Raw genomic sequence first — 21,487 nt, forward strand, 5'->3', positions numbered from 1 at the left:
CGCAAATGTTTTCTCGCCTACATGAGAAACGAGCGTGCGAGAGCCCCAAGGGTGCGCGCTCTCTCTTCAATCCGCGCAGTTTGAGCGCTCATTTTGGGATCGAAATGATTCAAACATTTGAAAATAGGATTTGATTGGTTGGGGCGGCGCATGCTGAACATTGACTTTTCGCAATGGTCACTTTGTGCTAAATGGAAAGGGAAACCGGTGCCTACATGTGAGCTTCTTGAACAGCGCTGCCATGTGGTCGGGTTTGTCAAAGCTGGTTCTCATCTGGGTCAAAACTTCCATGTTCTCCACTACCAATTTCTGCACACACAAAAACACGAGCACATATTCACACTGGGAATTGCGCCTCCCGAGGCTGCACGCCCGCGCGTACCTTGAGCTCGGCCACCTGCGAGGAGATGTGCCACATGAGGCTCTCGCTGAGGAACTTCATGCCGTACGGCCCCAGCAGCTCAGACAGCGAACGCATCTCTGCCAGGGAACGCCGGGACAGTTGCCGAGAGCGCTTTTGATTGGATTACACTTGAGAGGAGAGGACGCGCGGGCGCTCATACCTGAGATGTCCGAGTATTCCTCAGCGTTGAAGGTCAGCTCGTTCTCCGTGGGCAGGTTCACGAAGGCCTTCATGGCCGGAAAGTAAGCGATGTGCCCGTTGCTGACCTGCCGGAGCAACGTCTCCAGGTACCTGCGCGACGGTTCGATCATTGACATCAAGGTTGGTTTCCGGGACGACGGCAAATATCATTGAAGTGGACGCCGCTCGAACTGCCAAAGTTATCTTTCACTCTGGCTTTGTTGTTTGCGTGCAACTTCCCCTCCCGAAAATGTCCCCGTGCAATGTTCTCCATCACGTCCCATCAAAACAGCGTGTGCGCGTGTGTGTGCGTGAATATGTATATTAAATATAGAACATGCTGGACTTTTTTATTTTTTTTTTATTTAACTGAGTTTGAGTTTACAATGTATTTTAAAAAACGCGTTCGACTAAATTTTACTGTGTGATTTAAAAAAAACAAAAAAAACATTACTTATAATAATACGTTTTCTATACATTTTGTGTTTGTGTTCAAATACATTTAGTGTGTTTCAAAACTGTTGTTTAAGTGCTCTAGAAATAAAGTAGAGATGAGTTTTTTGATACGTTTGAATAGGTTTAAAGTGTATAAGAGGGCTAAAATGATTTGATTCGTTTTATTTCATTTTTTCAAAATCTGGTCTCTCTATTGCGTGACAAACGAGGCACCTTTATCATTTCTAGCGTCATTTTCCTGGCCAATCCTATTCCATGATTACAAAACTAGTGCTGCATAAAGCTGTATTTATTGATTGTATTAATAAAGTTTCCAATTGAACATGGAAAATCCAATCTGACACAGTCACGCGCTTTATGGTTGCCGCCTATTACGGTTCAGAACTGTCCTGAAGATAATCTGCTTCCGGATGAAACCTTGTTCAAGCAAAAGTCTTTCCAGAGTGATTTTTGTTGCAGTTTACTGCAGGTTTGCTATCAAAGCGCATGTAAAAAAGGGGCATAAAAAGCTTGTTCAAACAACATCAGAGAGAAAAGTGCAGAAGATCTACTGATGGTTAGCTCCGTGCTTCAAGACCCACCAGTTGGTGTAGAGGCTGGTGATGGTGGGCTCGCCGTGGCTGTCCAGGTGCTGCGTCTGCTGCAGCAGGACGTTGTTGAAGACGCGCGTGATGTCGATGGTGACGTAGTTCTCGATGGACTGCAGCACCGTCATGTAGGCCCGCACGCTGGTCAGCAGCTCGCTGGGCTTGGCGATCTCCTGCGTGGCCTGGTTGTACATGGTCATGCCCACAATGGACCTTGGGTGGGAGAGCGGGCGGATTTCCCGTCAGAAGAAGCGGCATTCCTCTCTTGCGTCACGTCACATTAGTGAGTGTGCATGTACTGTTGTTTGTGTAGATTCCAGAGCTGGGAATAAATCTTTCCATTTATCAAGTGTAGATGTAATATGTATTTAATACAATGACTTTTTTTTTTTTTTACACACGCATAAATGTATTCGCTCCAATATTCTACACATCAAAATACGTTTATGTTTACATCGTTATATACCGTTACCGTGAAGGGATTCGATGTATACCGTGATATCAATTTTCGGCCATATCGCCCAGCCGTAATACCAAGTCAACTTTTAGCCGAGCGAGTCCTAAGTCGCAGTCTTAAGTCTGACTCGAGTCAAGTCATGTGACTCCGGCCCCCCCACCTCTGGTCGCTCCTTACTTGGTAAACCGGATCTCCAGGTGGGAGGTGAGGTACTCCCTCGGCGTGAACGTGTGCTCCCACACCGCCAAGTTGGGAACGTAGTTGATGGAGAAGCAGAGTTCCGATAGCGCTGTGTGCAGTTTGTCCAGACTGGAGGAAGACCAACAGCGCGGCACGAGTTTAGAAGGAACAAAAGCTCCCGTGCGTGCGGGTGCGTGCGTGCGGGCGGGTGCGTGCTTACTTGGTGACCAGTAGTCGGTTCTTCCTCATGCTCTCCACTCCCGGTTTCTCTCTCTCCGGCTCGCCCTTCTTCCCCGTGGCCTTCTTGCTCTTCTTGTTGACGGCCTGGCTGATGGTCTTGGCGCAGTGTTTGGGAAGCAGCTGCCGGCGAAGGGAAACAACACGGGGTCAGTCGGGCAGGTCGGGCCGTAAGCAATCTTTTACGCAGAGATTTGGTTTAAGCGCCGCCGGCGGAGAGTTCACACAGAAACTCAAAAGGCTTTTTAAGTCACGCGCCAACAAAAGAACACCAACATTAATGTGTCAGCGAGCATTATTATACAATGGCCATTAAATCCCATCAGAGAATATGGACTTTTAGTGTCTTCTTTGTGACTTTTGCTTTGCTTTTAAACAATTAGAAAATGAAAGATGCTATTATGGAGGTGGCTTCAGACCCATTAAACATCCATATAGCTATATCTCTTTTAAACAGCCAAACAACGTTGAGCGACAAAAGTATCATCATTTCCCATGTATAATGCGCACCTCCAAAGTTGACCTCAAAATCCTGGAAAACCCTTCTAACGCATTTTTACAATGCATGATTTTGCTTCTACTCATATGATCAAAGTAGATTTTGTATTATTTTTTTCAAATAATGTTTCTGAAGTTAAGCACTTTATTTGAACACAATAGTTTCTTTTTAATTTACGTGCTCTTATTTTGAAAATTCACAGCGCTACTTTTATTTCGTAAATTAGAAAACGAACAGTTGTGTTAATATGTTTGCTTACCCAGGCAGAATTTGTAAGATGGGTACAATTCTTTAAAGAAAACACGAAGGACCAGGAGAAACATTTTTTTTTTATATTTTAATGGGATTCAAATTAAATGCTCAAGCATATCAGGAAAGCATTATCATTAAACAAAATATAATCATAAAGAAATTAAAAAAAACAATATTTCACAAATTCTGCCAGGGTATGCAAACTTATGAGCACAACTGTACATATAAGCAGTCATACGTACGTTCGCCTGTCATATAGGAATGAAAGTGTAGGCTACACCTTTTTCATCACCACTAGGTGCCGGTGCCATATTAGAATTAAAGTGTATACCTTTTTCCTAATCACTAGGTGGCGGTGGCAGTTTGGAATGAAAGTGTACAGCTTTTTCATAACCTCTAGATGGCAGCATACATTTATAAAATGTGACAGTTCCCCCCCCCATTTTCTCCTATACCTATGTATAATGCGCACTATTGACTTTTGAGGGGGAAAAATGCGTTGTACACGAGAAATGACGGTAGTCTTGTCATTTATGTTTAATCTTGCATTAGGTACAGCAGCCCCCTGCAGTCAGATGTCCACGAAAGACTCCAATAAAGTATCATGCTAACATAAATACTGCATCAACACAATATCAATTAGTTCTAATATCCCCCACAGTTGTGAAATTTTCTTCTACTCACGTTTCACCTACAAACAGTTTAAACGTGGGATTAAATATGAAAGCAGCATTATTGTAAAGACCTACCCAAAGGATATTTAATGTTAATAGAAAAACATGAATGAGTCGGGCCATCGGCCTGCCTGCGCAACGGTCTACCTGGTCGCTGAGTGTACATTGTTCAGTGCAGATATCCGTGATGAGGTTTCGGGCTTGTTTGGCCATCTCATCCAGAAACATGTTACACAACGACAAGCTGCGGTCCCCTATGTGGTGACGCTGCAGGGACCAAGCCAAAGAAACAAAATAGCATGATGTAGACAGATGCGACGTACCGCACTGGGCATAGCGGGACTGTCTGTGTGTGTGCGTGCGCTCACCTCCTCAGGACAGAGCTCGTGTGTGCAGGACATGAAGTGTGTGCAAAGCAAAGGGAAGCAGATGGAGTGGCGGCTCTGCGAGGGAAGCTCCAAGCACTGCTGGAACATCTTCTCAAACGCACGGCTGTAGAAACTGTTTTATATTCATGGACAAAACACAATCTGGGTGTAATTGTGTCATATAGAAAATGGCGGTAAAAGGCAGAATCAGTTCCACAACGTGATGGATTGAATCGAGCCCGAGTCTCCGCTGAGTACTTAGCGTGGCTGTTCCTGGCACGTGAGACGCGTGCGGCCCCACAGGGCGGCAGCAATGCTATTATTACGTATGGCGCATTCAACAATTCAACTCCTGCTGTAGCGTTATGGAAGTTGCGGCTAATTCCGTCTTTTACCGTTAATGTTAGTTGTTGTTTGTGTTTGCCTTTGCTGTAACAGCAGTAGGTGACATCCAAGCGACGAACACCACTGAGTACATATTAAAGCTCACCAGAATATGGAGAGGTCTGAAGTCTCCACCAGCATCTCCACCAGCGAGTCCACCATCTTGGTGTGGAAGATGATGGTGTTCATCATTTTGCCGAGCTCCTTGTGGTCGGCGATACCGAGGCTGGCCTTGGACACGCTGGTGTAGGCCTGCACACGGGAACCAGCGTTCAACATGTTGAAGAAAACTCACTTGTTTTTTAACATACTGGATACAAATTGACCAGTTCCCGTGAAGGTATTCAAAGATTTTAGGTTGATCAAATAAAGGCTCGAAAGAATGTACAAACTTTAGAAATACAGAGCTACAGAAACAGTCAAAGCTTTGGATTCACTTTCCCTTGCTACTGAATGAGAAAGCATGTCGACACGTTTCACTGGCACTGTCAGTGAAAAAAACATCAAGAAATGTGAATAAATATCTCTTCATTCATTCGATCCATCTATCTTTCTGGAAAATACCTGCAGTCTGAACCAGTCCAGCCTCATGCCTCTGAAGTCGAACACCTCGCCATCCTCGACTGCAAAACACAATGACTCAACCATGAATGGACATTCAGGGTACGCGTGGAAATTCATTCCGAGCGCTCTGTCTGCACTCCGGAAGGTTCGGAAAACGCAGAGCGTTGTTGGAGTGCGCCGTTCAGTTATTCAGAGCGCCGCTCTGACTGAGGAGGCAAGAGCGGCCGCAGCGTCAGGCAGGACGAGATGTTTACAGGCAGGAGTGACACGGCCAATATGGCGGACGCACTGACGTATCGCTGCCGAAGGCCTACGCGTTCGTTTGGAAAGGCACAGAAAATGGAGAGCACGCTCTCTTTCACGATCACACTTCTCCTGCGTTCACCTTGTTTGACGCTGAGAGAGGTCATCGTGTTGACAAATGAAGACATGATGATGGACTCGTCCTCTGGACACACGGACAGGTTCTGGCAGACACAAAACATAGGGGTCCAGTTACAAACTCGAACGGTGCCATTTTCCCCTGCATGTTTTTGGGACGTGGGAGAAAACCCACGCAGGCACGGCGAGAACATGCAAAGTCCACACAGGCGGGGCCGGGATTCGAACCCCGGTCCTCAGAGCCGTGAGGCGGACGTGCTAACCAGTCGCCCGCCGTGCCGCCTCCTTTCATTTCATTCAGGAAAATTGATGTGACATACGGCAATATTGAGTGAACTGCTCATGGATCACTGTATTTGTGTTGCATACTGTACAAGAGTGTAGTTCAGTGGTTCTCATACTTTTTACACCAACTACCACATAAAAAAAAAAAAAAAAGACTTAGCTCTTCTAGCACAACCATCATGATAACATCCAAATAAATTAGCATCGTAGGACTAAAGGCTCACCAAACGTGAGGTAGAGCCTTTCCCCCCCAAAAAGTATAGTTAATATTATTGTAACACACTCGAATGTTAACACTGTGCTTATATATGGAAAAAATGTAAATATGATTTCAATAATGATTCAATTAAAGTGTATGCCAGAAAGTGGTCAAATAGAAAATTTCCCTCAATTGTTTGCAAACTAATAGTTTTAAAAGATTACATTGGACTGTATTGTACTTGAAAGTTAAATACAACTGAACTGAAAAAAAAAAAAAAAAAAACATTCGCCGCAGTCTGAACATTGAATTCAGTGATTGTTTGCGTACCACAAGAGGGCGGCCGCCTACCACTTCCGCACATTAAGAATCACTGGCGTAGATGTTGCCGTCACCTGCACCAGCTCGTTGAGTACGACGGCGTCGAAGCCCGACAGGTACTGTACGTAGTATCTCTGCATGACGGGGCCGTATTTCCTCACGTGGGCTCGCAGCTCCTCCATGTAGAAGATCAGCTCCGCGATGTGTCTGGCAAAGACGACGCCAAAGGACAAAATGTTGCCCGTGATCACATAACAGTGTGGAGGCGTGTGCTCAAGTCGGACATTTAGAGCGCGCACTTGTCAATGAAGTCGTCCGTGCTTTTCTTCTGGATGTTGTCGGCGTGTCGGAGCAACCAGATGATCTCGTCTCGGGCAAATGACAAAGCCATGAAAACAAATAACGCCTACAAGGACAGAATAGTCATATTTGTTAACATGAAATGTTGTGATGTCTTAAAAATCTGCGACGTAGCAAGTGAGCGAACGAAGAACTGAACGCTGTATTATCTGTAGCTAACGTTCCTACGGTTGTGTCACGGCGCTACCTTCGGACCCAGCAGGCCCGGCTGGTCCGCCAAGACGGTGGCCAGCTCCTTGAGCGCGGACCTGAGGAACTTGCGTCGCTCTCGGTGCATGGAGCCTCTGCGGAGTAGGCGGACAGAAGGAGGAAGTCAGCGCGCAAGATGGCAACAAGCACCAGCCGTCAGTTTACAACCCACTTTGACACTTTGAGGACAATCCTCACCAGATACCAAAGTGACTCAATGACAGCCACGGCGGGACGAATGAGAACAAAGATGAAAGCGGCAGACAGATTAAGTAGGGGATGAAATGTGGGCAAGACAAAGAGGGAACAAAGAGAGAAAACAAAAAAAAAAAGGGCGGCGAGACGTCTGAGTCGAGACTACCCGAGAGATGAGATGAGCAGGTCGCAAACGCACAAAAGGAAACAGAAGTAGGCGACTAAATAAATCTGTTTGGTAAAGTGTGAGGAACAAAAAGAAGATGTGACTGCAGTTGGGAATCGAGTGTGCTCGTACGCGTGAGACAGGGCCTGTTCCTTGCACTCTCGGATGTCATTGATGCGCTTGTTGTACCTGCAAAACACACAAGGACAACTCGCTAAATTCAAATACCCACTTTCATTATTATGAATTACATTTGGATGGACAGAAAAAGGATTGAAAACTTATGCTAAAAAAAACACTACGCGGTAAAACCTGCATGTAGGTCAGATTGATTGATCTTTGTTTTTTTTAATTAACTCACGAGTTTGTCAGGATGATTCATTCACAGCTCATTCTTCAGGACGATTTTTTTTTTTTTTTTAAATAGATTTTAGTGGCTTCCATCGTTCAAAGTGAGTCCCCACTAATGTGCACCGCTTCCAATAACGACATGGCTGCCAACAGAGAGAAGCTCGTTTGAGTTAAGACTTTTTGGACCTCTCGAGTGACTATTTTTCCAAAAAAAAAAGCAATCGGTGACTTCAAGTCCCGCTAAGAGCGGAATCATATTTGCATTGTTTTCTGTATGGCGAGAAAAAAAGTCTGGTGGAAGGCAATCACAGAGTGAAATGCTCGGAACTCTGCCAACAGCACGGTGCATATTGATTTATGCCACCCCACTTTGACGGTTCGTTTTATGACATTCAATTGTTGAATATTTTAAATGTTCATTTAATAAGGATTGTGTTTACGTAAATGTTTTGACTCCTGATTATTTTTACTTTTTTTTTTTGCCCCAAGAGGAAGCACCTATTGTCTTAGTATGTGTATAGGGAAAAAAAATATGTACTTCTATTATTTCTGTGGAAGCTGATGCTGGGGAAAAAAAAATAATTTCAAAGCTGGTTTGGTATCAAGAGGAATCAAGCAAATCCCGAAAAGGGAGGGGGGGAGAGCAAAACTAGTTTTTGTTTTTCTTGTCATACGCTTTTTCCCAAAAATGATGTGGAAAAATGGATTCAAATCTGACATCAAAAGTGTGTGAATAAAAAAAGACTACATTTTCAGGTCAACTCTACCCAGACGTAATTTGTGCTCCTCGTTTCCCCATTTACCCTCGGATGTTGACAAAGAGGTCCTCAGCAGCCTTGTGGATGTGGAAGACTTCATCCCTGAACAGACACAGGCAGGTGGAGCTCTGCAGCGCCAGCTTCCACAGCGACAACGCCGCCGCGTCGCCGGTCAGCACCGCGTGACACAGGATGAAACCGACTGGCGATAAGAGGAGGAAGTGGCTCAGGAAGCTCCGTCACAACCCAAACGTCGCCAAGAGTCTCTTCGCTACTTACAGACTATCCATTTCTCCATCGCGTCCAGAGACAAGTATTCACAGGGCATCTGGAAACACAGAAGAGCGAGAGAAAGACACGCGTGGGAGCTTATCGTCTCATGAATTCATTCCGGAAGAAGGCCAAAGGTGACGGTGATTGGGTCCCGCTCACAGTGTCCGACTGCGCAGGGTTGAGCATGGTGGAGGGAGCCGAGATGAGCGAGAGCAGCTGGGCGTTCCTCCACTGGTCGGCGGACAGATTCCTTCTGGGGTAGACCATCTGAAGGCTGATCAGCGCGTCAGACAGAGACTGCACAAGCACACGTCACGACTCAATGGCCACAAATACATCATCAACCCATTTGAGACCATTTGACATGATTGTATGTTACAGTATATCGTGCTCATAACAGTTTGGGTTAATTGTTAAGCACGCAAACTGTAATCTGCATTGCCTTTCAAGTGGCATTTTGCAGACAATGCACTTTTTGCGCAATGAAATAAATGTAGTTGTGTGTTGTGCAGATGAAACTTTGGTAGGAAACTCCTTGTATCTGTGCCAGTTTCATTCTCTCTTGTTTGTTCCCATGTTAGTTTGTCGTTGTAATTAACGCTGGCTTGCTGTTCATTGCGGCTGTCATTCATGTTTTCATGTTTCTTTCTTTCTCCGCAGTATTATAAAAACATTACGAGGGGAGTCAACATTCGTAGCGGAATACTTTGGTTAACATGCACTTGTACATAACCACACAAGTGCCTGTTAAGTGCATGTTGAAATGATTCATTTCGTTTTGTTATATGAATTAATTCTGCTCATTTAGTGTTGTTATGTCGCAATGACAAGTTGTTGCTCTAAAAAGTGTTCATTTGAGTGAGACATGCCATATACAAGGAAAGCTTGTATTTTCAAATTATATTTGATTAAAAAAAAACAAAAACAAAAACAACACACATTTTCATCAGAATTGCAAGATGCAGTGGTATTACCAAGTACTGCTACTCAGTATTGGTGAGTACTCAAATGTAAGTACTTGTAATGACAAATTATTACTCTAAAAAGTGTTATACTCGAGTGGAACGTGCCATGATCAAGAAAAGGTTTTTTGAACAATACTTGATTCAAATAAAACACACGTGCACCACAATTGCAAGAGGGAATGGCATTATCAAGTATCGTTGTTCGGTACTCGGCGTGGACTCAAAACGTAAGTCTGAAAAAAGTGGAGTCAGTGCATTCCTAATGTAATCAATGAGTCATTCCGCCACAACAAAAGGTGGGTAAAGAATACCTGACTACATTCTCCCCATCGTGTACATCTTCAAAAGGTACAAAAGGATTATACGCGTCTTCATTTATTTCAAGCCCATTGTTCTAGCCTGACTGCTAACATGCTAATTAGCAGCAACGGACTACCTTCCCATGTGGGACAAACTCCTCCATCAACTTCTTCAGAGGGTTTTCGTAATCCACGATCATCTGGCCCAGCCTGGGGTACTCACGGTCACTGAGGCGCACACACGCACGCAAATTAGAAGTCACACCAGTCAACGTGTAACGTTTTGAGTCTGACTTTTTCTCACCTGGCGCCGTGCGTCATCTCGTGAGCGTAGTTGTACAGGCCGATGATGGCTTTCCTCTCCTCGATGCGTGACAATATGATCATGAGTGTAGTGTAAGTCACCACCAGGTCCAGGTAGTTCTTCGTCAGATCAAAGTTCACCGTCTTGACACAAAACAAAAACACTCCCGTCACGTCGTTCACGTGCAGCAAAAGATCAAATGTAGTCATGAACGCACTTACAATGTCAAAGAAGACTTGGCACACGTCAATGGTGTTGAGCAGCTCGCACACGTGGTCCTGTCGACGCATGCAAATAGGTTCGTGAGACAATGATGAAACACCAAATAGCATCGCCGTTGTGACTTCCGACCTTAAATTCCATGACATCTACAAAGGTAAAGTAGTAGAGAGCCAAGTTCTTCAGAATCTCCGACTTCTCCTTCTGCAGCTGAGCCAGCTGTTGCTGCAACATCACATTAGAGAATTTCAATTGAAATCCCTGCGGAACACCTCGCCTTAATGTAGACTGTCAAATAACATCACTGTTTATTTTTGTTGAGACTGAAACGATCGCGTTTTCAGTTTCTAGTAAACACACCTGGTGATTATAAATAGTTCATAATTCACATATTTAAAAAAGTCCTTCCTTTAAAAGTTTAACCAATATCATCCATAATAGTTTTTTTTCAACATATGTAAGACGTGTGGTAGCTGCAAAACGTGCCTCACAGTTCTGAGGTTTGGTGTTCAAATCCGGACTCTGGCCTTCCCGCACGGACTTGACATGTTCTTCCCGTGCTTGTGTGAGATTTTTTCGGGATTAGTGACGTGAGGCTAAATTCAAAACTTGCTAGTGGTTTTAAAACCGCAAACTCTCCCTTTAAGCTGTAACGCTAGACAAGACAGTTTAGCCTTTTAGCACACGCGGCGCAATGCAGCTGCTTAAAGCATCCACAGACACTCGGTAGACGCACTAAACTACAGGATTCGAAAAAATAATAATAATGCTGCCAGCCGAGCAAAGCAAATGGACCAAAAATAGCCTCAAAACGGAGAAAAAAAAGATTACAGTAGTACAAAACTCAAATGAAATACACAAATAAACTTACCAAAAAGCACAAGTCCGGAATAAGCCAGGATTAGCATGCAAAACAAACAGACACAGAAACAGAAAACAACTTAAGAGACCATTTTTGCACATTTATATCGAATAAAGCAGTTAGCCAGACACGCACAGGCTTCACACATAAGCACACACGCCGCAAGCTAAAGAAACATTTGGTACTGCAACGTAATGACTCTGCACACGCACACTCATACATTTTTTTTTGCTACGTTTTTTTCAGAGTCAATTTGGCAGTCTCTCCCAACGCAGGTTTTACTACTGCTTCACACAGAAACAAACGCATAATCATAAAATGTATTGTAAAAACGCGTTGCGGTAAAGCAGCTTCTCCGAAGATCTGGAAGAAACACTTACGCCGAGATAATAACCGTGTGACATAATGGACACGCCAGGCTACAGGCGCACTCACGTTGTTGTTCCGCGTCTCCACAGCTGGGAACTTCCTGACGATGAACTTGACGGCAGACTCCAGGTTCTTGTCCACCAGGTAGGAGGGCTTGGCCTTGGGGTCTCCGCATGCCTGAGTGGGAAGAGACACAGGAGGTGAGGAGCGTACAAGCAACACATTAGCAAAAATGAAAGCTTTTTTGTTCTATTCTGTTTCCTCTCGTAGCCGGCTTCCTCACGACATGTTACTCAAAAAGTGGACACTGGTTCATTCTGGTGGGTTAGTGACCACAGTCTAGGATGACCACATGAAAACAGACAAAAGATTGACGTGCTGCCCTGTGCGTCGAGACATACGATGCACATTCCAACAACATACGCACAGGGTAAATTTCCATTTTGTACTCTGTTTACAAAAATGGAAGTTTTGCATGTCTGTCTGTGGTTTTGATGTTTGGCAAAAGCGGGCTGGGATTATCTTGAATACCGAATTCCCTCAAAAGACGGTCCTGCGTCATCTACTTACGGCAAATAGACGTGTCTTTTCCCATCAGGGAAAAAAAAAAAAGGGTCGCAATTATTATTTCCTCACTTCATATTTTTCAAAAACAGATATTAAAAAGTTAACTGCGGAGCCCACTTGCTAACCAAATCAGCAGCACCTCCCGGGGTATGTACAGTCTCTCAGATGAATTAAAGTGTGAAGTCTTAATACATGTTGTAAATGAGTTCCCTGCCGTGCAGTATTAATGATCTTACATTATGGGAAAACGGCGTCGTTAAAAATGACCAGCGTTAAATTACATGACAGGGGGTCGCTCCACAATGTTATGTGCGCACATAACCTTGGTGTTCCTTCTGCCTCGGTTCTTGCCGTTGATTTTGTTTTAAACTCCACTTTTGTTTAAAATAAATTGCAAAATACTAATAACATTGTTTAATATCCCCCCCCCCCCCCCCATGGGCAGTTGAGTAAATAAAGGCACTCGTCCAATATTTGTGGAAATACGGTATATGAAGCCGCCTTCATGCTACAAATATAACTTTGCAAACGCCTTGCGATTCCCAAAGCTACTCACCATAGAAAAACAAAGTGCATTTTAATGGGAACAATTCTACAGGAAAATGTATTAATCGGGATTTAAAGGTTTAAAGGAGGAAAGTAACTGTTGTCACTGACTTGTCAGACTGGCGGGAAGCGACAGAGCTCACATGCATCATGAGTAGTGTAGTCGTGAATGGGGAGGAAGCTGCGGTTCATGCATGTGCCATAGACGCGGACTGATTGCAAAGTAATAAGCACTTGCTTTGATTTATATAGCGTCTTTCAAGGGACCAAAGGATGATTGGAGTAGTAGTGAGTTATAATTAGCAAAACACCTCCGATAAGTCAAAAAACAACAAAACCGAACCAGAGGAAAAAACACAAACCGCTTCACACATACACATCAGATAGAAAAGAGCTACTAATAACTACAAGCCTACTATTAGTAACTGCCAAGTTCGACGTATTTTTGCTACAATTCAATCCGAGAAGCAAAACGCCACAAAAAAAATTACACAGATAGCATACGAGTTTAGGAGTTGATATCGCTAACGGTTTAGCTTTGGGGCTAATCACCAGTGAAATTTGGCGTTTTAATAAAACACCACAAACGACACTGTACAACGTTTGCTCTTCACATAGAAAAAAAAACAACCCTGAAAATAATAAGTGTTTTCACGTAATTCAGGATACAAACATGTAATACTCATTCACTGTTAAGTAGACAAAAGCACTATTCTCCGCACAGCAAGGCGACGAACGACTGCCTGTTTGCTGGCCAACCAAACAACAGACAAGCCTTTAAGGATGTGACAGTTCAAGTGTACAAGAAGCTAATTGATCTCGAGCCCTCGACACAACTGACATTTTCCCTCTAGGCCACCACACTCATGCTGCTGCTCAGATAACAACCCGAATACTACGCGTCACAATGTTGTTGTATCAAATTACAAGTCAGCAGTGATCCATCCTGGAGGCTGCAAAGTAAAATACTCTCTTTTCTCTGTTCCAATCATTGTGCAACGCTCCGACTGATTTGACTGAAATCAAATTTGACGACATATACGTATTGTGGATGCAAAATGTCATGGCACGGGAGCTTCTCGCATGCACTTAAGAGTCAATGATTTTGACATTCCTCATTCAATGGAAATGCCGAGGCTCGGGATAATGATTGTGCGCAGAGGACGACTCGTGTGCTAAAACATGCAAGAAACATCTTCATGTCCGCAGCGATCAAGTGTAGTTCATTTAGCGTTAATTTGGTTAGACTACTACTGCAGGATGTCACTGACATGGAGCGCGACAGTGCATAAAGCTGTCTGGCTGAATGAAGGGAGGAGCCACGGATGGAGGGAAGGAAGGAGGAAACGGTGCAGCCAATGGAGGGACGGCGTGGGAATAAGTGGGATTGGTGGGGGAGGACTGTGGAAGCTGTTGCCAGGATACCAGAACACACCTTGGACTTGCCTCCACCAGCTGCTGCTGCTGCTGCTGGCCTTCTCGAAAGGGTCCACGTGATGGAAGCTAATTGCTAATAATGGAAGCTAATTGCTAATCATTTGTTTGGGTGTGACATTTTAGGCATGCAATGTTCGTATCAGTAAGGGTAAGTGGACTGGTCTTAAAGCAATGGAGGAATAATGGATTCCATCATTTAAGCCTGATCAGGTTGCTGCAGAGGGTGAAGTCTGTTGTATAAATATATATATAATGTCTACAGCTAAAACTTTTGAAAGGTGAATGGAGTGAGGTTCCCCAGGCTGGCAAAGTTAACATCAAAGTGTCGGCATACCTTCCAGTTGTTTTCTATGTCGAGATGCTGCTTTTATATGCGCACAAGAATCAGGATTGCAGACTTTATTTTAGTACACTTCCCTTTCAGATGCAAAGCACATTATCTCTGATGTTACATTATCGAAAGAGTTATTTGGATAATTTATACATATCATATCATGAGAACAATAGCTTTGGTTGCTAATTTGTGGCCATATTCACATACGTATGAAACATTCAGGCCCTTTGGAAACTATTTAAACCGTGAACACTTTTTCCACAGCTTTTAATCATGAAAGAAAATGTAACAAGCCCGAAGATAAAGGACCCTAAAACTGGACTGGTCATCAACCTGCCCTACATAAGTTTTGACTTTCCTGCTTTTTTTGTTTTTGTTTTGTTTGTTTGTTTGATTTTTGATTTTTTAATCCATAACATCAAACATAAGAGAATTGGGTTGGGACAGTAGACGTGAATGGAGCCCACAGTCATTAATTGAAACATGAAGAAGCACAGAGGAGCAACAGATCAGTACAGGTAGCCAGGAGGGGAGGAGCGGCGAAGGGGGAAGGGTGGGATGACGAGGGAGTCCAAGGGTTGGTGAAGGATGGAGAGAGGGAGGAGGAGAGGGAGGTTCATCAGTGGAAGGTGATAAACTTTGCAAACCTTCCAAACTTGTCCTTGCTGCATAGGAGAGGGGGGGAAGCATTGGAACGGAGAGAAGAAGAGAAGAAATCAAAACCACCCAAACAAACTGCTCAACACACACACACACACACACACACACACATGCATTGTGTTACACACACGTGTTGCTGCATTGCTGCAGTTCTCAACAACAACATTAAAAAGGACACACGCCGCACGAGCATGCGATCGCCACTTAACACCCGATTAACGCACGCTGACTTGCCGCTAACACGTCGAGTAGCATCCCTACCTACGCACTCGCCGGGAAGTAACACATCCATTTTGAGAGCCCACCGCAGTGCCCGAGTAATATGGCCCACACTCGGTGGCGAAGCGTTAGGCCCCTGCGCTTTTTGCTCCACATTTTTGGGGAAGGCTGTTGCCTAGTAACTGGCAGACAGCGAGTGTTCCCTAAGCGTCCGCGTGACAGCCACTTGGCAGCTGCTAATGTCCTCGTACGGCTTTGTAGCCATTCATGACTCCATCAAGTACATGAACAATGACAGTGGAACCTTGGTTCACAAACTTCATTTGTTCAGACTCCATTCTGGGGTTGCAGGTAGCGAATAGTTCTAGAATCTAGTATTCTATCGATTTATCAGATACAAACTGAATTATTAAACACAATAACATGAGAGTGGCGAGTCGGCTGGCTGTTGACTGGCTTTGCGTGTTGAGTGACTCCGAGCGAGTTGTGGCCATCGGCAGCTTGTGTATAAATGTACTTATGATGTTTGTTTTCTTACCGTTTGTTCCATAAAGCGATTGAAAGTGCACTGGCGGCTGTGTCTATCCTAGACAACGTATGAGGGCATTACAATATGTCTCACCGCCAGGGGTAGGCTATATTAAATCAGCTAACACTGATACGTTAGCTTGAGTTGGAGATCGTAGACGACGTTCTGTTGTTGCACGTCATCTTCCCTGTTAAGTGTGAAGTGATCCCAAACTCTGGACACTCTCCGCTTTTAGCGACTCTTTTTCGCCACCATCATGTTCAGAGTTGTGCGTGCAACTGCAGTAACATTAGTCCGTGGAAAAAGGATGCTTCCGAAGCTTCGGGAAAGAGATTTTGCGTTGACATTTTTGTAATCGAATTATTTGAGTTATTCGATTAATTCAAGGTTGCGAAACACTGCATTAAAACAAGAATAATTCCAATTTACTCTTCTATCAAACTAGCAAATGGAAAATTAAAGACGAAATAAAAGAATTACTGGGAGGGGGAAAAATGATGACTGGAACCACACACATCATTTTATATCCCAATACAGAAAACATGTCAAAAAGAAAGCTATGATACATCATAGCTATCCTATTTTATCAGAGGCGCACCACCTCCAGGAGACACATGATCGGTGTGGAAGTATTACCGTTAGGCTATATCTGCATATTTGATGAAAAAAATATCTATAGCTTGATATGATGTATCGATGGTATGATATTTTGTCTCACTCCTAATAATCTGGCCACACACATTATCTATAGCTGGTGTCTTCCAACAACAACAAAAGATATTCACAACTTGACAAGAGTTACCTTCGTCAATATCATTACACGAAAAGAACTGATGAATAATTAGAGATGCTAGCTTTTGGATATCTCCATTAACTACTGCACCTCCATTTAGATGTTTTTTTTCGAGGATAACTCGTGTGTGTGTTTGTGTGTGTGTGTGTGTGAAGGTGTGTGTGATTGTTGCCAGTAACCTCCAACTCCCCCCTGGGCCATCATCACAGCCTGATGCCAGCCTCCATATTCCGGAACATTCTGTGCAGCATGGAAGCACATTTAGTTGGTCCCAGAACAGTTAGAGAGTAACAAAGCACACAACATTGGGGGGGGGGAGTTGTGGCGCCGTGCAACACAATCCATCACTGCAACAACAACACACCAATTCAAATGTGGAAAACTAGATCTGAGGGACGGTGTACTGCAAACTAATCTTTGTGGTGCAAAGTGACTGACACTATTATTCTGTGAATAAACTAGAAAATAAACAGTTGATCGGAAATGCTTCACTCTGTGCTAGTGTTGTCAAGTTACCAAAATTCTGACTTTGATACTATGCCTGTATAAGGAACTTCGATGGCGACACCGAAACGGTACCATGGCAAAACGCGAAGACATCACTTCTTTTTATTACTTATTAGGCAATGGAAGGATATTAAATACAATTGTATATGGCCTTGTGATAAAAGAAAATGAACAAATTGGCAGAGACGTTCAGCTACTGAACAAAAATCAAATGATTCGCTCAGCAGCTGAGATTGTAGCTTTGTTTAAAATATAAAAATTGCTTCACAGAAGAAAGACTTTTGTCACAAAATGTAGACATGAAAAGCAGCACACATTTCTTCATTTGTCCTTTCTTTGTTATGATTTTAGTTTAGAATAGTGAGAAAAACTATACTCAGTAGAGCACAGTGAGTGTGTGTATTGTGTCTACCTGTCCAGGTATTAAATGTACTGTATGTATTAGCGAGTAGGTTAACAGTTTACTTTAGTTTTAGTTTAGTTTGGTTTATTATTTGCATGCCGAGTTATACTGTAGCACTTATAGCCTATATACGCTGTTTTGACACTGAATTAGCACATTCGTAACATTAATCATCTTTTTTTTTTAATTAGATAAATCTCCGTTATTTGAAATATCATTTTAAACACACTCGGGGCTGCTCCGCTTGTGAGGTTTGAAGTTTATGATTACCATAACTGCCATGCTAATTTTTGTTAGCCCATTTATGGCGTTGTGTATTAAGCTACTGGACCTTCATTGTTTAATTCTCTTTGCTTTCTTTACATGAGTTTTACAATAAACTTCAATTTGGAGTGACAAGTAAACAGTTTCAAGCAAGACTTTGCCTCTTATGTGGAGAATTTATTTTTTGTTTTTGTCCCGTCTCCCCACCCCCTTACAAACGATCTCGTATAAATAGCCCCTTTGAAGGCCTTCGTTACCACTCATTCTGGATTATGCATCGAGTAAAATGTCATTTATTTTATGTCATCTAATAACTAAGAAATGGAGAGGGGAAAAAAACACCTTAGCGTGAATACCATTATTTCACCATCATAAATGTCTTTCACAGATGTAATCAACTATATCAGGCAATAATGATACGCCGCCAGATACTTATGTGGGATTTCTTTTTTCTTTTTTAAATATAATTTAAAACTTTGATCTGGTTTGCAACTTGCGACTAATGAATCTATACCCAGCCCCCTAATAGTCCATTTGGTTTCAGTTCTAGCCGAGGAACTCTACGACGTCGCGGAGAAAAAGATAAAAGCACTTGAGGCCGAACGTGCTGAGAGGTCCTATAAGAAAATGAAAATAAATTGACCTTGAAAGGTGGGGTGAAGAGGACTGTTACATCGGAATCAGTCAGAAGCAATGTAGCTAATCCACAATGGACACACAATTAAAAAAAAAAACAAAAAAACAGCTCTTTCCTCATCATTATATGACAATTTATTGCACTGATGAGTGTGAATGGCATAAAGGAGAGGGGAGTGTGGGATTTCAGACTAAATGGCTTCTCTTTTCGACAACTTTGGATGTCTGACTCCTCTCTTCCTTTTCATTCACAAACAATCCAAGCCGTCACAGACTCTTCCTAACGAGAACACAAGACTTCTCTTGCCCTCACTCACAAGGCAGCATTCGAGACCTAACGCCAGCGTTCACTAACAAATCATCATTAGAAATACGACCATATCTACAATCGCAGTACTTTGGAGCGAAAAAGGTCAACACAAAAGTACAACTATGATGACAGCATACCACCTCATTTCTGATAAATACTGAACTCCCATAAAAGCGCAAAACATCATCTATGAGCACAACTTCACTTCTCTCACGAGAAACATTTGATTTAAACTCATGCTTGTTTTTCTTCACCAAACCGTGCAAATATCTACACTGACCACACACTTTTATTTAATCAACTCCAATACAAGGGTTGCATGTGCTTTTACAAAGATAATGGTAGTCACAGTAAGAGAGGTATTTCATGTTTATTAATGTGATTGTATTTTGCATGACTGCACCAAGAGCTGTTTGTAATTCATCCATCCATCCATTTTCTACCGCTTATCAGAGGTCGGGTCGCGGGGGCAGTAGCTTTAGCAGGGACGCCGAGACTTCACTCTCCCCAGCCACTTCATCCAGCTCTTCCGGGGGGGATCCCGAAGCGTTCCCGGGCCAGCCGAGCGACGTAGTCTTTCCAGCGTGTCCTGGGTCGCCCCCGGGGTCTCCTCCCGGTGGGACGTGCCCGGACCACCTCACCGGAGATGCAGGCGGGAGGCAGCCGAATCACATGCCCCAGCCACCTCATCTGGCTCCTCTCGATGTGGAGGAGCAGCGGCTCTACTCTGAGATCCTCCCGGATGACCGAGCTTCTCACCCGTTCTCTAAGGGAGAGCTTTTTAACCACCTCGGTGACCTCAACCCCTGATATAGGAGGAAACTCCTTCTGACGGGGGATTCCGCCAGACGTCCCCAGCAGACCCTCACAATACGTTTGGGCTTGCCACGTCGGACCGGCATCTTCCCCCACCATCGGAGCCAACTCGCCACCTGGTGGTGATCAGTTGACAGCTCCGCCGCTCTCTCCACCCGAGTGTCCGAGACATGCGGCCGCTAGTCCGATGAAACGACCACAAAGTCGATCATCGAACTGTGACCTAGGGTGTCCTGGTGCCAAGTGCACGTGTGGACACCCTTATACTTGAACATGGTGTTCGTTATGGACAAGCCGTGATGAGCACAGAAGTCCAATCACAGAACACCCCCGCTGGGGACTCCATCGTTCTGCTGGGGTACTTCAATGCTCACGTGGGCAATGACAGTGAGACTTGGAAGGGCGTCATTGGGAGGAACGCCCCCCCCCCCCCAGAACCCGAGCTGTTTGTAATCTTGATTTATATCATAAAATGAAAGAATCAATCAAACTGATGATTATTATCTTTATATAAGGCAGACTTTTTGATACAGCTCGAGTCGTATACAATAATGACTTTAATTACAGTATAAAGACTATAATGGCATCTATAGGAGGTACCCTATATATATATATAAAAAAACAAAAACAAAAAAAGCGTAAATATGTAAAAAAATAAAAAAGTAGATATTTTTTTTACTTTACACGAGAAAGAAGCTAAAAAGTTCTGAACACGGTTTCGGTTGTGCTGATAGCGGGTAGCCCACCAGGGCGCGGCCGTGCCTGGGCTCTCCACTTCGGGCTTCTCTTGGTCGTGAGTTAGGCGCAGCCCCGGCTCGTTAGCCTAGCCTAGCCTAGCCGACACCCTCCGCCATTAACTCAAACTCAAGCGACGCTCGCTATGCGGCAGGCCCCGACGCTTGCCCTTAACAGCCCGGGGGTGGGGGGTGTGTGAATGTTTATTCGTCTCCGTCGTCGTTTCTTTTCTGGCTCGTTGAAATATGAGCAATTTAACGTCCGTGCGTAATAAACGCCTCGAATCCATCGTGAATTCCCTTTCGTGCGCAAGGGGCCAGCATTACCGCAAGCTAACCCTGTTAGCTGTAACCGTGCCCACCGTCAGCCTCAAATTAAGGCCAATACTCTCTTTCGTTCCGTTACGAGGGAATCCATAACGCTTAGTATGTGGGGGGGGGAAAGACGAAGAGTGGCTAAATATGTCGAGAGTTTACATATAATGCCAGCTAATCAAGCATTCATACACCGACGTACGTTAATGCAAAGCGACACCGGCTTTCGGGTACAGATGTTCATAATCCATTCAAGCCAGTCCGTGTGCTGAGTGTGTAGATCGCATGTGTGAGCGTGCGAACCTTTTTGATATTGTAAACACGGGTCAGCATCCCGATGCCTCTGTCGTTGAGGATGGTGAGCTTCTCGGCCAGCTTCTGCTGGCTGGGCTGGATCACTCCCCGAGACATCTTGGAGCTCCTCGATCAATCCCTCCCACAAATCAGTCGAGAAAGGAAAGCACGGATATCAAATCAGGAAAGTCCGCAGTCTCGGCTTGTCTGTTTGTGTTGGAATTAGATTTGGGCCATGATCAGATAGCCGAGGACAGCAGCAGCTTCCTGTACTCCACCCACCGTCGCTTCAGCCGTTCGCCGTGTTTTTTTTTTTTTTTTTTTCCCTTTTTCTCGGTCACTAGAATGAGACGAGAGTAGGCGTCCTCGTTTCCACACCGTGATGC

General features: G+C 44.1%; 1 protein-coding gene across 4 annotated transcripts in view; it reads right to left on the reverse strand.

Annotated features, from left to right (window-relative positions):
* Window positions 1–21,396, reverse strand: part of nckap1 (NCK-associated protein 1) — a 26,882-nt gene extending 5,486 nt beyond the window's left edge. Inside the window, exons 1-25 of one of the 4 annotated variants that reach the window (XM_061788828.1) lie at window positions 21,111–21,396; window positions 15,269–15,286; window positions 11,804–11,914; window positions 10,639–10,725; window positions 10,509–10,565; window positions 10,288–10,430; window positions 10,121–10,211; window positions 8,879–9,016; window positions 8,726–8,774; window positions 8,492–8,648; window positions 7,470–7,526; window positions 6,975–7,071; window positions 6,727–6,833; window positions 6,502–6,634; window positions 5,627–5,708; window positions 5,242–5,300; window positions 4,784–4,929; window positions 4,294–4,426; window positions 4,073–4,192; window positions 2,484–2,623; window positions 2,261–2,392; window positions 1,621–1,839; window positions 564–694; window positions 383–480; window positions 216–309 (exon numbers count right to left, since the gene is read on the reverse strand). In XM_061788828.1, the coding sequence (XP_061644812.1) occupies window positions 216–309; window positions 383–480; window positions 564–694; window positions 1,621–1,839; window positions 2,261–2,392; window positions 2,484–2,623; window positions 4,073–4,192; window positions 4,294–4,426; window positions 4,784–4,929; window positions 5,242–5,300; window positions 5,627–5,708; window positions 6,502–6,634; window positions 6,727–6,833; window positions 6,975–7,071; window positions 7,470–7,526; window positions 8,492–8,648; window positions 8,726–8,774; window positions 8,879–9,016; window positions 10,121–10,211; window positions 10,288–10,430; window positions 10,509–10,565; window positions 10,639–10,725; window positions 11,804–11,914; window positions 15,269–15,286; window positions 21,111–21,218 (2,707 nt within the window). In that variant the 5' untranslated portion in view covers window positions 21,219–21,396. Of the gene's footprint in view, window positions 1–215; window positions 310–382; window positions 481–563; window positions 695–1,620; window positions 1,840–2,260; window positions 2,393–2,483; window positions 2,624–4,072; window positions 4,193–4,293; window positions 4,427–4,783; window positions 4,930–5,241; window positions 5,301–5,626; window positions 5,709–6,501; window positions 6,635–6,726; window positions 6,834–6,974; window positions 7,072–7,469; window positions 7,527–8,491; window positions 8,649–8,725; window positions 8,775–8,878; window positions 9,017–10,120; window positions 10,212–10,287; window positions 10,431–10,508; window positions 10,566–10,638; window positions 10,732–11,803; window positions 11,915–15,268; window positions 15,287–21,110 lie in introns of all 4 variants that reach the window. The other 3 variants (XM_061788826.1, XM_061788830.1, XM_061788829.1) reach the window with 3 other exon arrangements.
* Window positions 21,397–21,487: the final 91 nt, after the last annotated feature.

Source organism: Phyllopteryx taeniolatus, chromosome 11 (genome assembly GCF_024500385.1).
Source record: "Phyllopteryx taeniolatus isolate TA_2022b chromosome 11, UOR_Ptae_1.2, whole genome shotgun sequence".
In the NCBI taxonomy this organism is placed as follows: domain Eukaryota; kingdom Metazoa; phylum Chordata; class Actinopteri; order Syngnathiformes; family Syngnathidae; genus Phyllopteryx; species Phyllopteryx taeniolatus.